Genomic DNA, 18,262 nt, shown 5'->3' with positions numbered 1-18,262 from the left:
AAGAGCAAATTAATTGTCCCGTGTGGCATTAAACCACAAACAGCCTGTAAATCAAGCGGTTAAGAGGAGAAGGGAACCTTTTCATTCAGGCCTTTTAAATGTGAATCAGAGTAAGTGGATAACACTGTAGCCTTCTCAAAGGCAGGTGTTATCCCGGCGCAAATTTTACATGTGGCAGACTGTGTATATTCAAACTCACTCATATAAATTAGATTAGTCATGTAAAGGCTTTGAGTTCAAGTCAGACCTTTAGAAAATGTTAAGTATATGAGTGATTGTGATTCAAATAGACCAAAATTTTGATGTAGAATCCATGTGTCTGTTTGTACAATGTTTGACAGTAAGCTTCAACACATCCTTTTACATAGGAAAGTCATATAAAATCACATACCATGTGTAAATGTAAGTCCAAATAAACTCTATTAGAGTAGCACCTGCTGTCAGTCTTATAATACATTGCTCACTGTTGAGCATTGCATTAATGCAAAATTAAGTTTGAACCTTAAGTATTTTTAGACTTAATAAATTACACCTTCAAAGTGAAAGGCCTCATTGGTTCTAACTTTAGGAAATGTTTAGCAGGAAGTACAACACAAGATTATTGCTTCACTAATTGATATGGCAGGAATTAAAAACAAAACTACTGAAACAAATGAGAGCACAGAGAAGTGCGCACTTTGTCTTTTGGTGGCGACAAATCATTGTGGCTGCGTGTAAATTATTCAACAGGATCAGGCCCCAGAGGAAACCTGAGCATAATTAAATTGCAATAAAATAACATTAGTGTGGACAGGCTGTTAGAAGGTGATGTAATTGGCTGCTCCGGTGGTCATGGTTCAACTGATGAGGTCGACTGTCATGTCTTCCGCTGGTCCTGTTCGTGCTGTCCCTGGGACTGGGAGCTGACGCACACTGTAGGGTACTGTACACTGAGCTTCCCGTGCCTGGGCACAGCTTTGAGCTGCGTAAACATGGCGAATAAAATGAACTCTGGACTTGTGAAGATTACTGTGTTTGCTTTGTATGTTGCGTCACGTGGAGTACTTTTGTTTAAAAACTGCATGCGGTTAAATGAGAATGGAAAGAACTTATTTCACCACTGAGGCATGTGCACCACCTAGTGTCCAAATTGTTAAACTGTATTTACATGTTTCCAGGCAATAGCACATGCAACCAAATGCACATCAAAAACCATTATATTATCGTGTTTAAATACTCTTACTTCTCTAAAGTGACTCACAGACACACCATACTCCTTATAAAGAATACAGTACTGAGTAACTCATGTTACAAAGGGTTCACCAGCAACAGGTTTACATTACTGCTGCAGTACTAATGGCCTGACAGTAGTTTCAACATGGTAAAAGGATACAGTGGTCTCACTCTACTTTGGTCATTTATTATCTTCTCTTCAGTGGTTCTTCTACAACTTTGACACAAATGGGGGAATGTGATCTTCATTAGGCGCGTACTAGTAAATTATTGATTGTGATGAAACATGAATGAGTCGATAGCTTTTGACAGTATTGCAGTTGCTGTGCCTCATTTGCCTCTTGCGCATAACTGCAAGATGTACATGTGAAAATATGCTTTGACATGGATTTGAATGGACAGGCTATCTTTTAACTTTTTTTTAGCTTATGGCAAGAGATGGGTGATTCATATCAACATGACAGTGTGCTTGAATAACAACTGTACTGGGAAATAACAACACAATTATAGGATTTCTTTTTTTTTTAAATCCTAAGCATTTTTAAGTAGCTATCAAGATATCTAAAACAAGATTTTATAGTACTGTGCAAAAGCCTTCAGCTACCTCCAGTTTCTTTGTATTTGTCTTCCAAGTTTCCAGACTTGAATGAGTAATACTTTTTTTTGGTTTAAGCCACCTAACTGACCTATGAGTCATTCATAAAAATCCATTTACCTCAAGGGATAATACAGTATTGGGTCTTCACATAACAGACAACTTAGTAATGACCCAGTTTTAAATTTTATCTTTAGGTACTTACTACCAGCACAGTGTTAAAAACATATAATTTGTTTCTATTTTTTTAGTTGAATCAATCAAAATGCCAAAGATAACACAGTTTGAAAAGCATAAGGTCATTTCCTGGCATATCTTAACATGGTGTGTGTCCTTCAAAAGAAAGGGTCTCCAGCCATCTGTAAAATGTGCTAGAGGTTCTGTCATGGTTTGGGGCTGCATTTAAGCCAGTGGTCTGGAGCATCTTCTCAAAATTGATGGAATTATGAATACAGTGGCATCAAATTTTAATCCAGCTTTCAATGTAATTTAGAAAAAGTATGATTGGCAATGGATTAATTTCTTGGCATAACAATAATTCAAAACACGCTGATAGTGCAGTAAAAGAATACACTGAGAAGCAACATTTCCAGCTTACTTCGTTTTTCTAAGTTAAATGACTCAAATAAATTGAGTTGATCAGCTTTTTGAATAAAAAGTACTGGTAACTTACTTAAATTGAGTTCTAATAACAAATTGTTAAAATTTGAGTTCAGTCTACTTAATATTTTTAATTAAACTCAATATTAGATTTTACAGTGTATCTACATAGAAAAAACACACACATGCACAAAAGAACACTTTCAGTCATGGTTTGGCCTCCCCAGAGCCTGAACCTCAATATTACTGAAGCAGTGTAGGATGATCTTGATAGAGAATGGAACAAAAGGCAAGCAAGCTCGAAAGAAAGACTTTTAATGTCTTTTAAGAAGTCTGGAGAACTATTCCTGGAGACTACTTAAAGAAACTACAAGAGAGCTGGTCTAAGAAAGTTCAAGCTATGGTGAAGAAAGAAGTTAGTCATACCAAATATTGACTTTCAAGATCGTTAGAATTGTACAAACTCTGTTTTTTCCTTATATACTCAAATTCCGTCTATGTTTGCTCTTAATTCAGTAAATTGCTGAACATATTTCACATTTTCCTAGGAATTCTCAGAGAGCCAGAATCATACTGCCTGCACGTCACGTCAAACCGTAAGCTGTTTTCTCCTAAAAAAAAAAAAAAGTACAACTAGCTCGACAAGAAGCTACGGTGGCCTCTTGTATCTGTAACTAACATATCACGCGTTCCTGGGTTTGTTAGAGCTTTATTCGTAGGAACTCTCGTTTTACACCGTAGCTGTGGCAGGAGGGTTTTTGCGGACGAACACAGAGTGAACTTTAACCCTGGTAAAATGGGCTATTGTTTTGATTTAGTAGGCTTCTTTTTCGTGTGAATAATTACTAGTTTGTCGACAGAGGGAAACATTTAATCGCTCCGGTATTATTGAGGATCTAGTTAAGCGTAAATGATGACCAGAAATCCGGGGTAGCTCTTTAACAGAGATGCTTTCTTCAAGATAAGCTAAAGTTAGCTTTTCGGCTAATGTAGCGTAGCGTAGCTTTGGTAACAACATCGCGAAGATGAGGAGCACCGTGTAGGACAGACGGAGCAGACGTCGGAAAGCGGCGATTTCCTGCTTGTCAATCATATTATCCCAGGGTTATCCTGTCTGTGTGTCTGGATTACCACAAAACAGAATTTCAGATCAAACCCATCGAAACATTTAAGTCGTTGTTTTAGCTTTGAAGAGGTGGGTGTGCTTCTTTTAAAATCCGCTAGCTGATGATGGTCATGCTTTGACTTTTTCAAATCCGGTTGTTTTCCTGTAATCTTTTACTTAAACAGTTCAGAAAATTGTTCTTCCGACCTCGCGTGTCTTCGTCTTTGCTGGTCAGTAACACGTGTCTGAACGTCTTTTTAGTGTTGGACCTTTGCATCACTCGCACATTCTTTCGATGGGGGAGGAAAAACCGGACACGCTGGACTTTGTGAAGGATTTTCAGGAGTATCTGAGCCAGCAGACTCAACATGTCAACATGATATCAGGCTCTGTCAGCGGCGTCAAGGAGGCGGATGAGCTGCCAGCAGGTAACAAGAAGCTGTGTTTGTAACGCTCTATTAATTTTGTGTGCTTTGTGGTGAAGTTTGAATCAGGATGAGTCCATCTCAAATCCCCGTAGGCCTTCTGCTCGACCATCTCAGATATGCCTAAAAACCTTATGGTTCAAGGATTGGACATATACAATTATTGCTGTGAAATTTTAGCTTCATTTATTAAATAGTTTTGAAGATTTTTTTTTTTATATGGCCGACTGACAAGAAAATCACAAAGATTAAAAAAATTAAATTAAATTTTTACTTCTAGTTTGAGCAAATATGACAGGTACTACAAAAGATTTAAAAAAAAATACCAGTAGATGTTACTGTCCATGTAGAACAAAATCTTTGCATTTCCAGATGGTGCTGTATAACTGACAAGGTAATTTTGTTGAATTATTTTGATATTAATTTTTTTTTTCAAGACCTACCGCACAAGGACAAGTCCTTCCATTCAGGTGAAGTTTAAATTGTATCAACTCAGCAAGTACCAGTGTAAAATCTGTAAAACAACTATGAGGGATTAGTAATTGATTTCACGTAAGTAGTGCAAAGCCAAGATGCTGTTGACACTGGAAGTCCAATACAAGACCCTAACCCCCTACCCCATCCCAAACCCTAAAACTGCCACAACTGCTGCAGGCAAGCAGGGGTCAGGAAGTTATTGTTATTTTGTATGTATGTATGTATTTATTTATTTTTGGTCTATGTAAAAAATCATTTTAATTTTCCTATAAGCAGACTGCAGTCAGAATGGACTGGATCACCCCTCAGTGGACATGTCATTGGAGGACAACTCAGGGATCCTGGTAGATGGTTTCGAGAGGACCTATGATGGCAAGCTCAAGTGCCGCTACTGCAACTATGCTACCAGAGGCACAGCACGGCTCATTGAACACATTCGAATTCACACAGGTAAGATTAAAACGGCTAATCTCCAGGAGGTAACACTGATGAGATTTTGGTGCTCAGCTTGTTTTCTTTTGAACAGGAGAGAAACCTCACCGCTGCCACCTCTGCCCATTTGCTTCGGCCTACGAGCGTCACCTGGAGGCCCACATGAGATCGCACACTGGCGAGAAGCCTTACAAGTGTGAGCTGTGCTCATTCCGCTGCAGCGATCGTAGCAACTTGTCACACCATCGCCGGAGACGTCACAAACTCCTGCCAATGAAAGGCGCCCGCTCACTGTCCCATAAGAAGATGCTGAGTGTTTTACAGAAAAAAGCCAGTTCATTGGGCTATGGCCGCAGGCTCCTTATCAATTTCAGCCCCCCTTCTATGGTGGTGCACAAGGCTGACAATGTGAACGACTTCTCCCATGAGTTGCCCCACTTACGTCAGGAAACCTATGATAATCAAAGTCGAGCAGGCGAGGACGCTCTCTCCGCAAACCAAAATCACCATCACCATGATATGGTCGTGGATAACCCCCTGAACCAGTTGTCTACTCTGGCAGGCCAGTTGGCCAGTCTCCCCTCAGAGTCCCAGCCCCAGACTCAGCCTTCGATGTCTCCAGGAGCAGAGTCTATCATTGATGAGAAGCCATTCCTCATCCAGCAGCCACACCCTGCCACGGCTCCTGTTGCTGTGACAGCCAATATGGCCCATGCTTCTTCCTCATCCCCAATCCCCCCAGAACCCCGGGCTCCTCCCCACAGTAATTGCAGTCCTGGAGCGGGACCGTGCAGCGAGCACAGTGGGCGCACCAGCACCCCTAGTATCTCCAACAGCCAGCCCAGTACGCCAGCTCCCGGCCTGTCCGCCCCACTTCAGGACCCCCACATGCTGCATCACTGCCAGCACTGTGATATCTACTTCCCTGACAACATCCTCTACACCATTCACATGGGCTGCCATGGCTACGAGAACCCATTCCAGTGCAACATCTGCGGCCACAAGTGCAAGAGCAAGTACGACTTTGCCTGCCACTTTGCACGCGGGCAACACAAGTAATGGATGAATGAGGAAAACTTTAAAAGAACTTTTAATGGACCCCTATGTTTTATTATTTCTATAGTAATATTATTTATTTATCTTTCATTTGGCCTTTATGTAGCCTTGTCTTTGAAAGTTGTACTTAAACAGGAAAATAGCAACATTCAGATGAATTTTGTATAGTTAAAGGTGCCCATTCAAGTGTATTACAAAGGGATGGTCAGTGTTTTTAACAGGTTGAGAATTTATTTGTGACAGCAGTTGCAGTGACATTCACCTATTGATCAGGAAAAAGCTTGACTATGTAGTGAAATGTAAGACACTTTATTCAAGGCTACTAAATTTACCATGTTGGTTTCAATCTTCTTTTTCCTTTGGTATAAAAAAGAAAAAGAACTTTGCTCAAAGTGGACCTTTCCCCCACAGGCAAACGGATCAGATTTTTTCTACAAGGTAAAACCAGTGACTGCTGAATGAATAACTTTCAGCTATTTGGCAGTTTCTTGTAGATGATCTTTTAATGTTGCATTTGGGAATGGAACAGGTGAAACGCTGCAAGAATGAGGCAACATAGGATTTTGAAATTGATACCCTGGGTGTATCCTGCAAAAAATCCCAGCTCCCATCCCAGTGACGTTGACCTTAAGTTCAAGGTCAGACGTCAAGTTTCAAAACTTGAAATTGATGCCATAGAGGCATCTTACAGGATGAGGGGTAACACTGACAGCGCCCAGTGTTCAGTGTTGTATTCACTGAAATCTCTGTAAACAGTACTGCATAATATTTGCTTGCTTGCCAAGAGAGTGAAAGAGGGAAGGTCTACTAGAATATCAAATTTGCATTAACAACATGTCCCTTTCCCAAAATTAGAAAGTTGTAAAAAAAAAAAAAAAGAAACTCCACACAAATAAATTCTCAATACTCCTGGAGCTTTAACCAAGTATTGCTCTAATATTACTAACTCAGGAGTGACACTGTTGGCCTTGAGGTATCTTTGTTAAGCCGCCTTGTAGAAATTATTTCAGTGCTTGGTGCATTTTTACAATTTCTTTGCAGTGCCTGATATAGTCACTTTCTTGAGTAGATAGAAAGGACTGTTACTTTGAAGATGAATAGATTTATTGTTACACTAGCCTCTTCTTATTGTAACCAACAGACCCAGAACCTTAGGAAAAAAAAGTTTGGCCATTGTAGTTTTCTATGGTAGCCATGATTTATTTTTGATTTTTTGCCAAAATTCTGCTACATGAATGCTGCTAACTAACGTAAGAATCAGTGCCAGCTGTACTATAAAGATGGCATTGAGAGTAAAATCTGGCCAAACTGTGTATCACTGGTTTTTGGTCAGCCAGCTAAGTTGTCAACCTAGACCATATTTGAAGTTGTTGTTTTGAAGTTCCTCCAGAGAGTGCCGTTTCCCGAAATCCATCCTAGTAGCTCCACTTACTTTGTCAGAAGGGTTTTGTGGACCCTTTTAACTGCATCATGTCACTTTCTGACCTTTCGATATTGTATGAAGTCACTTTAATATCCAGTATCTCCATGTTTAGGACAGAATTACAAAGTCTTGTGTGTCATGTGAACACATTCAGAATGGCCACGTAGCACTGGGTTGCCACGTTTTAGCCTCTGTGTTTACACACGCTGAGATTTCCAATTCATCATATTGATCCCAGTGATTTTTCTGAATATTTACTGAGTATTGTATTCTGAATGGTTGGATAGATGTTCAGTGTCGAGCAAAACCATGCCGCAGTTAAGACTGCTCCTTTAGCGAGATTGTCCTGTGTCTTGGGTACTGTTGTCTGTTGCTTAGCAACATGTGTGAAGAACATAGTTATCTGTTTTTAGGACCACCTTGTTACCTTACTTACCAGTAATGGGGGCATCCAGTAATGACTGCCTTATGTTCTCTCATTGTGTCGTAGGTTCGTAGGTAATCGTGAATGTTTAAGCCTTCTGGCGGTGACATCCCTCTGGGATGGTGAATCATTGTGAGATGGATTAATCTAACTAATTTATAAGTAAAGTGTTTTCTAACTGAGTTGTGGTATGTCTTCTTGTTTTTGTTTCGTTTTTTGTTTGTTTTGTTTTCAAGAACAAAAATCAACCACTGTCCTTTTATTACAGGATGATGACAGTTGACATAATGAACAAAAACACATATTGTCTTTTGATGATGCCTTTATTCATGTAATGCAAGAAAAGGACAAAAAAGAAAGGGTGGATAATATTCAGTGTTAGAGTGAAGGTGTGAAGAAGAGGGAGAGAAGTGGAGAAGATTTAAGTTTCTTTCTGCTCATCATTCGCATCTTCCTTTTTCTCAGGGTCTAGAAATAAAAAAAAAAGTAAGTAATAGTCAGATACTTTGTTCACTTTTTGTTCTTCTAGCACAAGAATTCAAAACAAAGTACAAAGTCGCACTTACCTAAAAGGTGAATGGGACCCACAACCAGAGTTTCACTCTCATGTTCAGACCCCACGTCTCTGGCCACTCGTTTGGTGCATCCGCGGCGGCAGCGGGAGTTGTAGTCGGAGGCTGGACATATTAGGACCTTGCACTGGAGGTACACGTCTTCTGTGGCCCGCAAGAACTGGAAGGCCTTAAAAGTGAAACGAGCAAACGGGCTGGTGCCAGTAGTGTAGGCATAGTAGGTGTTATCTATTGGACAACTGAGAATGATAAAGAAAGAGATGTTACTGGAAAATACACGCATTACTGGTTTGTTTTTTGCTTACAAAAAGAGACCATTATTTAGATAAAGTGGTGGAACAATTAATTTATTATAAAATAATGTCCTTTTATGAGATCATTGTATCTTTTAAATTGTATCTGTGAAATCCTAATGTTTAAAGTAACCATAGCTGGAGTATAAGCTACAGATATCTCAAAAGTATACTAAATTATAGTGCTTATTAAATATTGTACTTTTTTCAGTTATTTTCACTGGGAGTTTTAGTATTTACAACACAAATCCCTTTGTTCTTATTGTGGACAAAAACCAGTGTAGTTAGCGAATTAAACTGACCCGTGGAGGGCACTCATTATCTTACCCATTGCGAACCAAGTAGTAGGGTCTTGACTGGAAATCAAAGGCTGATGGTGATGCTATACAGGTGTCAATAAAGAGGACCAGACTGCTGTCACCTCTCCTCATATCGATTTCAATATACAAGTTCTGGTTTAGTGTTATCTCATATGGAAATTGAGTCACCTGAGCGTGAAAGAAAATTATCAGCATCATATAACTATAACGATAGGAGTTTTCTCTCTAGTCAAACCTTCACTGCCCAAACACACCTGATAGTAGAAGCTGCTGGATTGGTAGAAAACCATGCTGGTATTGTATCTGCCTGTGCCCGTTATGGTGGTGTTCTCTAGTTCACGGACCTCGTATAAAATCTGAGATACCGAGTCTTCCTCCATTCGGCAGTTGACGTTTAGCTTAAAGTTAGACTGGCGTGTGATCTCGCCGTAGTTGGAGTTGTAGGCACGAAGACTGTTTGTGTACACAATTTTGCCATTCTCAAACTGTTCAGGGAAGAAGATCAGTTGTTTTGAAAATTATAAAATACTGCTGTTAATGGGGGGTTTTTTTGTTGTTTTTAGAAAGTTTTGGGGTTCCTACCTCTCTTGTGTTGCCACAAGTGTTGAGAGGAAAACTGAAGACCACATTGTAATAGGAAATCTGGGGTCTGCAGTGTGGGTCGTTCAGGTACAGGCTGTGACCATCATAACCCAAACTGTTCAAGTAAGACTTCTCAATCACGATGTTCATGTTGTCTGAGGAGCAGTCCACTCGACCTGACAGCATGTTGTTAACAAGATTGGTACAGCAGCTTGAATTTTTTTCAGGGTTTGTCGGTCCTACATTTTGGTTCTTATTGAATTATTATTCAGCCACTTTTTACAGTATGAAAAATGGTACAGATATGCATGATGTTTTAAAAAAGAAAAACGATATAATCAAAGAAGCAGAGGCCAAAATAGCCCGACTTTTACTTCCTAATAAGCGTACCTGAGCTTGGTGTCAAAGAGCTCGTGAACTCGGCGTTGAAACCTCGACCAACCATAGAACCGTCAGTCCGGAAGACCACAGTCATATAGTTGGAAGTGGAGAAGAAAGTGCTCAGACTGTTGTTGCAGACTTTGCCCAAAAATGGTGAATAAACATATGGCCCATCATAGATTTCAATGTAGTCGCAGGAACAGCAGTTTTCCAGCCTGTGTTTTTTTTAAACACAATAAAAGCCATAAATTAGAAATTAGCTTAAAAGTTGAAACATAGATCTAGATTTTAAAAAAAGAAGATCTGCATGTAACTTCTGTCTTCACATGATTGATCCATCTGTGCCTCACATAACAATGCTGCTCATTTTTCTATTTACTTACTGTAGGAATGTGAATTGCAGGAAGATTCTTTGGTCGTATGCAGCTCTTAGTTGCCACATGCAGTAGGCATTGTCATGATAGTAGCTGGGATAGTTAGGGCTAGAGAAGGTGCCAGAGCCAAACAGATTGCCTCCACATGACCCTGTTGAATGTTAATAAAATAGCAAAAAGTGTCACTGCAATGACCAAAACTGCTCCAGACTAATTCTGCACATCGAGGACCCTACCTGTTGGCTCCCTAGTTGAGACTAAGCAGTAGGCTGTTTAAAGGGAGAAATGAAGGTTTTAGATACTTTCTTTTTAAGTAATATTGCAATAAATGTATGTTGAGATTGCTTGACCAGATACCCACAGTAGTAGTCGTAACAACAGTTTCCATAGTATTCACATGAGCTTGAGCAGGAACAGCTTCCCATGTAACTGCCACAGTTGTATCGACATGAGGGTTGAGCTGAGGGACACAGAAATCATTTCACCCCCATTCTCTGCGGCCTGCTGGAGCGGGAGGGCTAGTAGGAGGAGTTGGCCGTCCGACTGCGGTCTGGGGTGTGGGGCCTCCCTGCTGCTGCGGAGTCGGGGTGGTCTGCCTCTCCCCACCGCAGGGAAAAGGGTAACACCACCTGGGTCTGGGTGCAATTCCCCCCTCCAGGGGCAAGGGTACCTAGACCCGGTTTGTAGAGTACGCTTGGGGAGTGTGATTGTGTGTACAGCGTCTCTTTATGTCTGTCTCCACGTTGGTTGAGTGTGGAGTGAGTGCATATGAGAGCATGAGGGTGGGAATGGATGTTTGTGCCTGTGTGTGCCTGTATGTCTGTGTCTATATGTCAGGTTGGGTATCAGACGCCACCTCTCTGGGGACACCTCAGGCCCTCCAAGGTTTGGAGGCCTATCTCCACCCACCACCACTTCCCCTGCCGGTGGCGGACTCCCTCAGGTGTCGGTGTGTTGGTGGTTCTTTGTGTCTGGGGGTGGGCGTCCGGGTACACACCGGCTCACTCCTTGGCGGCCGCTTGTCGGGGCCTGGGGCCTGGGGCTCGCTCGGGCCCCTTTGGAGGTGGGGTGCCCCCGGCCTCTCGGCCTAGGGCTCGGTCACTCAGGCGCAGCTGGGGGCCGGCGGAGCTCACGGGCGCGTCACTGCAACCCCCCCTGGCTTCTGCTCCGCGGCTGCTGAGTGAGCCCTCATCTGGGACTCTCCTCAGCTCTTACTGGAACAGTGGCGCGGCTGCCCCTCTGTTGGTCTTCCATGGTCTCTTGTGTTCTGGGGGCCTCTGGATGTCTGGAGTTTTGATCTCCTCCATACCCGCTTCACACCCTGGAGGACGGGGCTGTGGCCCCCCCACACTCCCTAGCAGATCATTACATGGAGAAACCTTTGGAATGCAAGCATGCTGATCCACACAGGTATGCACACATGGGTATTCACAGACGCGGACTAAAGCTTTCTTGGCTGCTGCCTCAAAGCACACTGTGCGCTGTCTATCTTGCGTGCTGCACAATATCGTTTATTACTTAGTAAATACTGATATCTATGACTAGCTAGTTTATTGTGATGGTGCTTTGTTTTCTCTATTATTATGTTGCTCTTTGTTGTTTGCTGTCTCCTCTGTTTGTTTGTTTGTTTTTTTTTTTCTCCATACAGGTGACCCAGGAGTTTTTTTTTTTTGTTTTTTTTTTTTTGTCTCTCTTCCCCCCCCTTCTCACCGTCTCTTCTCCCCTTGGGTTTTCTTTCTTTCTCTCCCCCTCTCTCTCTCATTCATTCCCCCTGTCCTATTTATTAAAAAAAAAAAAAAAAAAAAAAATGACAAAGGATGAACTGAAGCTCTGCCATCACGTAATGTCGCATACTGCTGTTTCTGATGTCATTTAAAAAAAAAAAAAAAAAAAAAAAAGTATGTCATGCTCCCTGTAGATTGTTCAGGTCAGTTATCGTTCAGTGCCAAAGCATTGCTCATCTTGTGTTGGAAAACACTTTTTGTTATTACCTACCTGCATATCCTCTCCTTCCACATAGATAATCCAGTTAGTGTGCTTGTTGGATCCCTTACTGGAATGCTTAGCTAATGCACTCACTCACCATGTTAAAGACATCTGCTCAGGAGAGAGTTAAGGACTTACCTAAATCCATAACTTGCCTAATGTTCATCTTTTGTATTTGAGAAGGGAAAGCTGAAATAATTTCTTGTCATTATAATTCTACACAATGAATTTGATATTAACAGTTGTGTCTGGCTATTGAGTTCTTTGTTGTACTTGTGAAAGAGTATCAGTCATTTCAGCAAACCCACCCAAACCTGGTATGTTTGAGCACCCAATAAAGTTGTTTCTTTTACTTTAACCAAACTGTGTCACAGCACAAAAGAGCAGTGAGTTTGGGAAGGCACTGATATAATGTTGTTATTCTCAAATGAATGGCTAATAAGTAATTCTCTGGTTGTCCTCTTTTGTATTTGCAGTGTGAGAGTAACCACACACTGAAGCTAATATCAAAAGGAGCTGGGGAATAGTGTAAACATCTGATAAAGCATGTCCTGCCTGTCATCAGTGTTGAGAACAATACAAGACTCTTGTAGCTTATACATCATCATGACCTACAACAGATGTACACACACAATGAGCTCATCACCTCCAGAAAAAGGGTGACAATGTTACTATCCCCACAGTGCTTTGAACAATAAAGAAAAAGACATTAAAAAACAAATTAAGCCTGGATGTGTTTGATACCTTTGGTTTGTGTAATGCTGAGGTAACACTATTGTCCAGATTTGCACAGGTAACAAACAGAAATAAATAAAAAGAAAGGTGACATCAAAACAAAAATGTTTCAGCAGGCTAATGAGTCCTGAAAAGGAACTCATTTTGATTTCATTTAAGCTTTGCATTTCTGGAGAAGCTGAGCTGGAGGAGTGCAGTTAAGGCATCTGCTTTCTTCTCTTATCTAGGAGCTCTTTGTCTGCTTGCTGCAGGTGAATATTCTCAGCTTTGAATTGTATCACCTTAAAATGGAACAGCTCCTGAAAGTCTCCCTTTCCGTTTTCATTTTATTTAATTCCTCTCAGTGCCAAAGAATCACTGCAGCAATAAGCACGGAAGGCTACACAAACAGGATTACTTAGTCTGGGCATGCTGAAAATCAATTCAGTAGTGTTTCAGTTGTAGAAGCCAGTAAAGGTGATATGTGTTCTCTGAGAGTCACACATACTGTACGTAAGCCTTAAAAAATTTAGCCAATTGTCAAGCAAAAATATCTTTCTGTGTTGCATAGGGTATGTCAATTTAGTGAACACATGTAAACCATAATTTAGAAGTTTAATTTTGTGAAGCATAGGAAGAATTTGTTTCAATCTAACACAAATATTTTTGACAAACAAGATAGATGCATGGATGTCTAAGGCGTACACTCACCAGCCACTTTATAAGCTATATCATTTCAGTTGCTCATGAATGCAAATACCAAATCACACATGGCTAGGGATGGGTATCGAAACCCGGTTCTTGTTGAGAACCGGTTCCCACTGTTTCAATTCCTTGGAATTGTTTGCCATTTTTGCAAACGATTCCCTTATCGATTCCAGTCGCCCCGAATGACGTCACCACAGTAAAAAAACTTTTTAAATTATTTTATTACATGAAAGGAGAAAAATGTGACAGTAAAGTGCAAAATGCATACAAACTATCCACTGCTACTAACACAACACTGACTTTTCCAAAAAAAAAAAAAGAAAAAAAAAAAAAAAAAAAAAAAAAAAAAAAGAAATCATTTCAGTAAGCTTTCTCGCCAGAGGCATTAACAGTTTCTGGTTTTACTCAAGGTCACTGAGGTTTTCGTACCTGTGGTAAAGTCAGGAGACTGGCAGTAATCTAGAAGAAGTGAAGAAAATAATTACAACATTAGATCAAGTTACTTACTGTCAGGAATTTACTTATTTTATGGGCATCATCGTAAGTTGATTTAAATAATACAGCAAATACAGTGAATTTTATAGCCATACACTATACTGTTGAGCAAGAACTGTGATCACCATTTGCAGTGACGTTCTCGTCTGAGCTTTACTTACAGTAGTAGTCATTGCAGCAATTTCCATAGTATTCACAAGAGCTTGAGCAGGAGCAGTTTCCGATGTTCCAGCCACAGTTGTATTGACATGAAGGCTGTTCTGTGGGGAGTAAAAGTGTGTTTGAATAATTGGTGTGTTTAATTTTTTTTTGTCATTCAGTCTGTTGAGAGATTGTCATACCTGTAACAGGCATGGTAGTGGGCATGTCAGTAGTCCATTGGCAGTATGCTACATGACAGAGGAAAGAAAATATTTTGACTTTTTGCCAGTTTAACCTTTTCTTACTTATTTAATGTGCTTGTTTAACAAACCGCTTATTCACATTATGTTAATATGAGCACTAATGAATTCGATGGGCTGAACACTTACAGTAGTAGTCATAACAGCAATTTCCATAGTATTCACAAGAGCTTGAGCAGGAGCAGCTTCCCATGCTCCAGCCACAGTTGTATCGACACGAAGGCTGAGCTAGAAAACACATGGGGACATAAGACTACAGGCAAATCATTAAATATCAAACTATTGATTTTTTTAAAAATTAAGTAAGGGTTTGCACCTGTAACATCAGGCCACGTAGTGGTTGATGAGCAGTAATCTATTTGACAGAAAGAAGAAAAGGTTTTCTAAATAAAACATAGTATTTAAATAATTGGGCATTATTGTGGATGTGGGAATTAGATACATAATTCCCACACTCTCCAAAAAATATAACAAAAATTGTTGCTTTGCAGTCTGATGGGGGCAGTTTTAAAATTACAAACACTAATTTTCCCTCCAGCCTGGAGTGCCATTTATTTATCTGGATTGTTCAGTTTTGGAGACGTCCGCTGTGCAGATGTCTCCCTTCTCTTATACAGTATATAATGGAACTAAATGGTAATTGTGTTGTGGTGTGTAAAGCACTAAAATATTTTTGAAAACTCAACAGGAATGTCTCTGTTCAGAAATCAGGACCAGGTTTGTCAAAGAAATATTGTAAAACCTTGTTTTGAGCAGTTTCATGCAGGGACTTTCTTTTCCCCAACATGTCAAAAGGAGCCTGTTGAGGTGATTCTGATCTTGTTTGGATCACTCCTAGTTGCCTATCTTCAGAGGTGTTCTGGGCACGCTGAACTTGGAGGAGACCCCAGGGAATGTGTTGCAAAGATTACATTTCTAATAAGGCCTGGATTCAGGATCCCCCAGGAGGAATTGGAAATTGAGGCTGGGGAGAAGGATGTCTGGAATATCTTGCATTAGCTTGTTGCCACTGCAACCCAAGTTCAGATGAGCACAAACAAGTAAGCAGTTGGTTGTTGTTGTTGTTGGGTTTTTTTGTTTGTTTGTTTGTCTTCTACCAAATTGCAACTACCAAGTATATCATTCTGCAGAAGGAAAAGCAGATCTACCAGGATGCACACACAGACACAAGCAAGTATGGGTCAGTGGATAAAGCTGCTCATAACAAGGTTTGTGCATTATGACCCATTATGCAAGGGTCATAATTTCTGAAAAGAGACATTACGGCTGATCTTTTCCTTTTTTTTAAAACTATGTTTATTACTCATTTATTTGTCTTTCTTAGCATGACAAGGGAGTTTCATTATATTCAAAACATGACAGACATATCTCCAAAACTGAGCAACCAAAACAATCTAGATGCATACAGTATATCCCACTGAAGGCCAAAGAAAATTGTCTCTTTAAACACAAAGTCACAATGTCATGTGTCATTTTCAGAAAACCATTACACTGGAATCTGACAGACTGTTTGCTCCTGCAAGAGATGGCTGCAGAGACGGTTAACAACGTTGATCTGTAAGACTTGCCACTTACCATAGTAGTCATAGCAACAGTCACCATTGTATTGACAAGAGCTTCTGCATGAACAGCTTCCCAGGTGCATGCCACAGTTGTAACGACATGATGGCTGATCTTGAAAACAGAGAGAGATACAGTATTTAAAAAAATCTATGAGATGGCTTTTACTGAGCTGCTGCTTTAAAAATGTTTCCCCATACAGACTTTTATACCTGTGACTGGATCTCCTGTGCTTGGGCAGTAAGCTGAAACAAAGGAGCAAACCATACAGATTAAAACTCAACAGTTTATCTTTGGCTCCCCCCCACCCCACCCCTTTGTTTTTGAATAAACGTGACTGTTTAATAGGCTGGGTAAGTGTGAGACCGTTGGAAGTGTGGCAGCACACCTGTAGTGCAAGAAAAAATTATTTTCATTGTAAAGTGTGATCATAGTGAGCAGGGCCTCCTTCTGCTGAGCTTTGAAGGACAGAATACTTACAGTAGTAGTCATGACAACAGTTGCCGTAGTATTCACAAGAGCTAGTACAGGAACAGCTTCCCAGGTGTGAGCCACAGTTGTAAAGACATGAGTACAGATCTGGAAGACAACATTTACTTTATAGCTTTTAATCTAATTTTTTTTTAAACAGCATCTTTACTTAATTCTTTTTATTTACCTGTTGTTGCATCTGTTTCTGGCATATCTGTTACTGTTGTGGATCCGCAGTGATCTGTGGGATAAAGATTTTAAGATCTAGTTTCTTTTATGTTTGTGTGTATCATAACAGGCACGTTGGGTCAGGAAAGAAGAAAAAGAAACATACTCTGATCATGCTGTTTTCAAATATTTGGGTACTATATTTTCTTATTCATGAATTATTTATCGTATTTTGTTTGTATACCTCGTTCCACAAAATAAAGTACAAGTTGCGCAAATTGTCATTAAATACAGGCCCTGAATAAATGCGTTTTGGCACTTTTCAGCATTGCTTACCTTCGTAGTCATAACAACAGTCCCCTCTGTATACACAGCTCGAAGAGCAAGAGCAATATCCAACCTGGTAACCACAGTTGTGAATGCAGGAACCTCCAGCTTCAAGGAGGATAGACAAAAAAGACAAAAAAAATTCCCATTAATTAAAATCTCAAGATTATGATTTTTACTTCTTTTTTGCTTGTTTGTTTTCTTTCACTGACAATAAAATCCACAAATAAACTGTAGACATGGTACCTAACTTTATTTATAAAGGTATCATAACAGGTGTGACTTACACACAACTCTGTAAGAAGCATGAAATCCTGTGTTTCTTACACTGCCATCACTCCTGAAGCGCACAGTCAAATAATAACTGGTGGAATAGAAAGTGTTGTTTTTGGTGTTGTTACATGTCTTTCCCAGAAGCCGGTTTCCAGTACTGGAGCCATCATAGACGTAAACATCATCATATCCACACTCAGTGCTGTGATTAACACAAACCAAGAACACAACTTTGAATTAAAAGTCACCATAATACAACCAAAGTAAAGAGTGATCACACTCATCCTAGGTATGGAAAAATACTTGCTTACTTTACATCTGACAGCTCCAGCTGAATAATTTGATTGCCTGGTCTGATGTACCATATACAGTCAGAATTGTCTGGGTACAGGTTTGGATAGTTGGGGCTGTAAAAACTGCCACTGCTGCCATACAGGTAACCACCACATCCTGAAATAACACAGAGTCATTAAAAAAAATCTATTAAATAAATGTTAAAAAGCTAATCAATTAACAATAAGTTTTGTGGACAGTGAGTTTAACATTTTAGTTGTTTGAATGTATAAGATTGTAACTGCTACAGCATAAACAGATATCCAGAACTATAATATTATTTATAAACTTTATATGCATGTGTCATATATATAAATTCTAAAGAAAACAAATTGGCCCAGAATCATGAATGTATTGCACAATTTGCATTTGTTGCATCAGCAACGGGTGCATTGAAAAAAAAATTGTATGTAGGTGTTGTCTCATTACCTTTAGCAGTAAGTGGCTCTTAGCTGTTTAGCTAGCTGCTCTGACACAGGGAAATCTAGCTGTTAGCCGTAATGTTCGGGTTTCTAAAGCACTTCATAAAAGAGACCAGTGTGGAGGAGAACCTGT

The 18,262-nt window shown here is 40.1% G+C and overlaps 2 protein-coding genes across 4 annotated transcripts; one reads left to right on the top strand and one right to left on the bottom strand.

Annotated features, from left to right (window-relative positions):
- The first annotated feature begins 3,157 nt into the window (after window positions 1-3,157).
- Window positions 3,158-7,784, top strand: ikzf5 (IKAROS family zinc finger 5). Of its 3 annotated transcripts, none has more exons than XM_085369135.1 (4): window positions 3,158-3,198; window positions 3,774-3,940; window positions 4,688-4,864; window positions 4,941-7,784. In XM_085369135.1, the coding sequence occupies exons 2-4, from the start codon at window positions 3,808-3,810 to the stop codon at window positions 5,903-5,905; spliced, it is 1,275 nt and encodes a 424-aa protein (XP_085225261.1). In that variant the 5' UTR covers window positions 3,158-3,198; window positions 3,774-3,807; the 3' UTR covers window positions 5,906-7,784. The 3 variants fall into 3 exon arrangements, with proteins under 3 accessions (XP_085225261.1, XP_085225262.1, XP_085225259.1); XM_085369136.1 differs by having other exon boundaries at window positions 3,179-3,602; window positions 4,691-4,864; XM_085369133.1 differs by having other exon boundaries at window positions 3,179-3,602.
- A 386-nt stretch (window positions 7,785-8,170) lies between these two features.
- On the bottom strand, window positions 8,171-16,818 carry cuzd1.1 (CUB and zona pellucida-like domains 1, tandem duplicate 1). The gene is made up of 18 exons (XM_085369388.1): window positions 16,794-16,818; window positions 16,616-16,714; window positions 16,348-16,380; window positions 16,151-16,249; window positions 14,892-14,930; window positions 14,705-14,803; window positions 14,516-14,563; window positions 14,336-14,434; window positions 14,109-14,138; window positions 10,633-10,731; window positions 10,508-10,540; window positions 10,281-10,422; window positions 9,907-10,112; window positions 9,517-9,692; window positions 9,189-9,419; window positions 8,942-9,102; window positions 8,316-8,560; window positions 8,171-8,217 (listed from the first exon to the last, which is right to left on the bottom strand). Exons 1-18 carry the CDS (start codon window positions 16,816-16,818, stop codon window positions 8,171-8,173), a joined length of 1,911 nt encoding a protein of 636 aa, XP_085225514.1.
- Between the last annotated feature and the right edge of the window lie 1,444 nt (window positions 16,819-18,262).

Source organism: Diplotaxodon limnothrissa, linkage group LG13 (assembly GCF_057381915.1).
Source record: "Diplotaxodon limnothrissa isolate DT_005_m linkage group LG13, D_limnothrissa_male_GT1.1, whole genome shotgun sequence".
Lineage (NCBI taxonomy): Eukaryota > Metazoa > Chordata > Actinopteri > Cichliformes > Cichlidae > Diplotaxodon > Diplotaxodon limnothrissa.
This window is presented reverse-complemented; position numbering and strand designations above follow the sequence as displayed.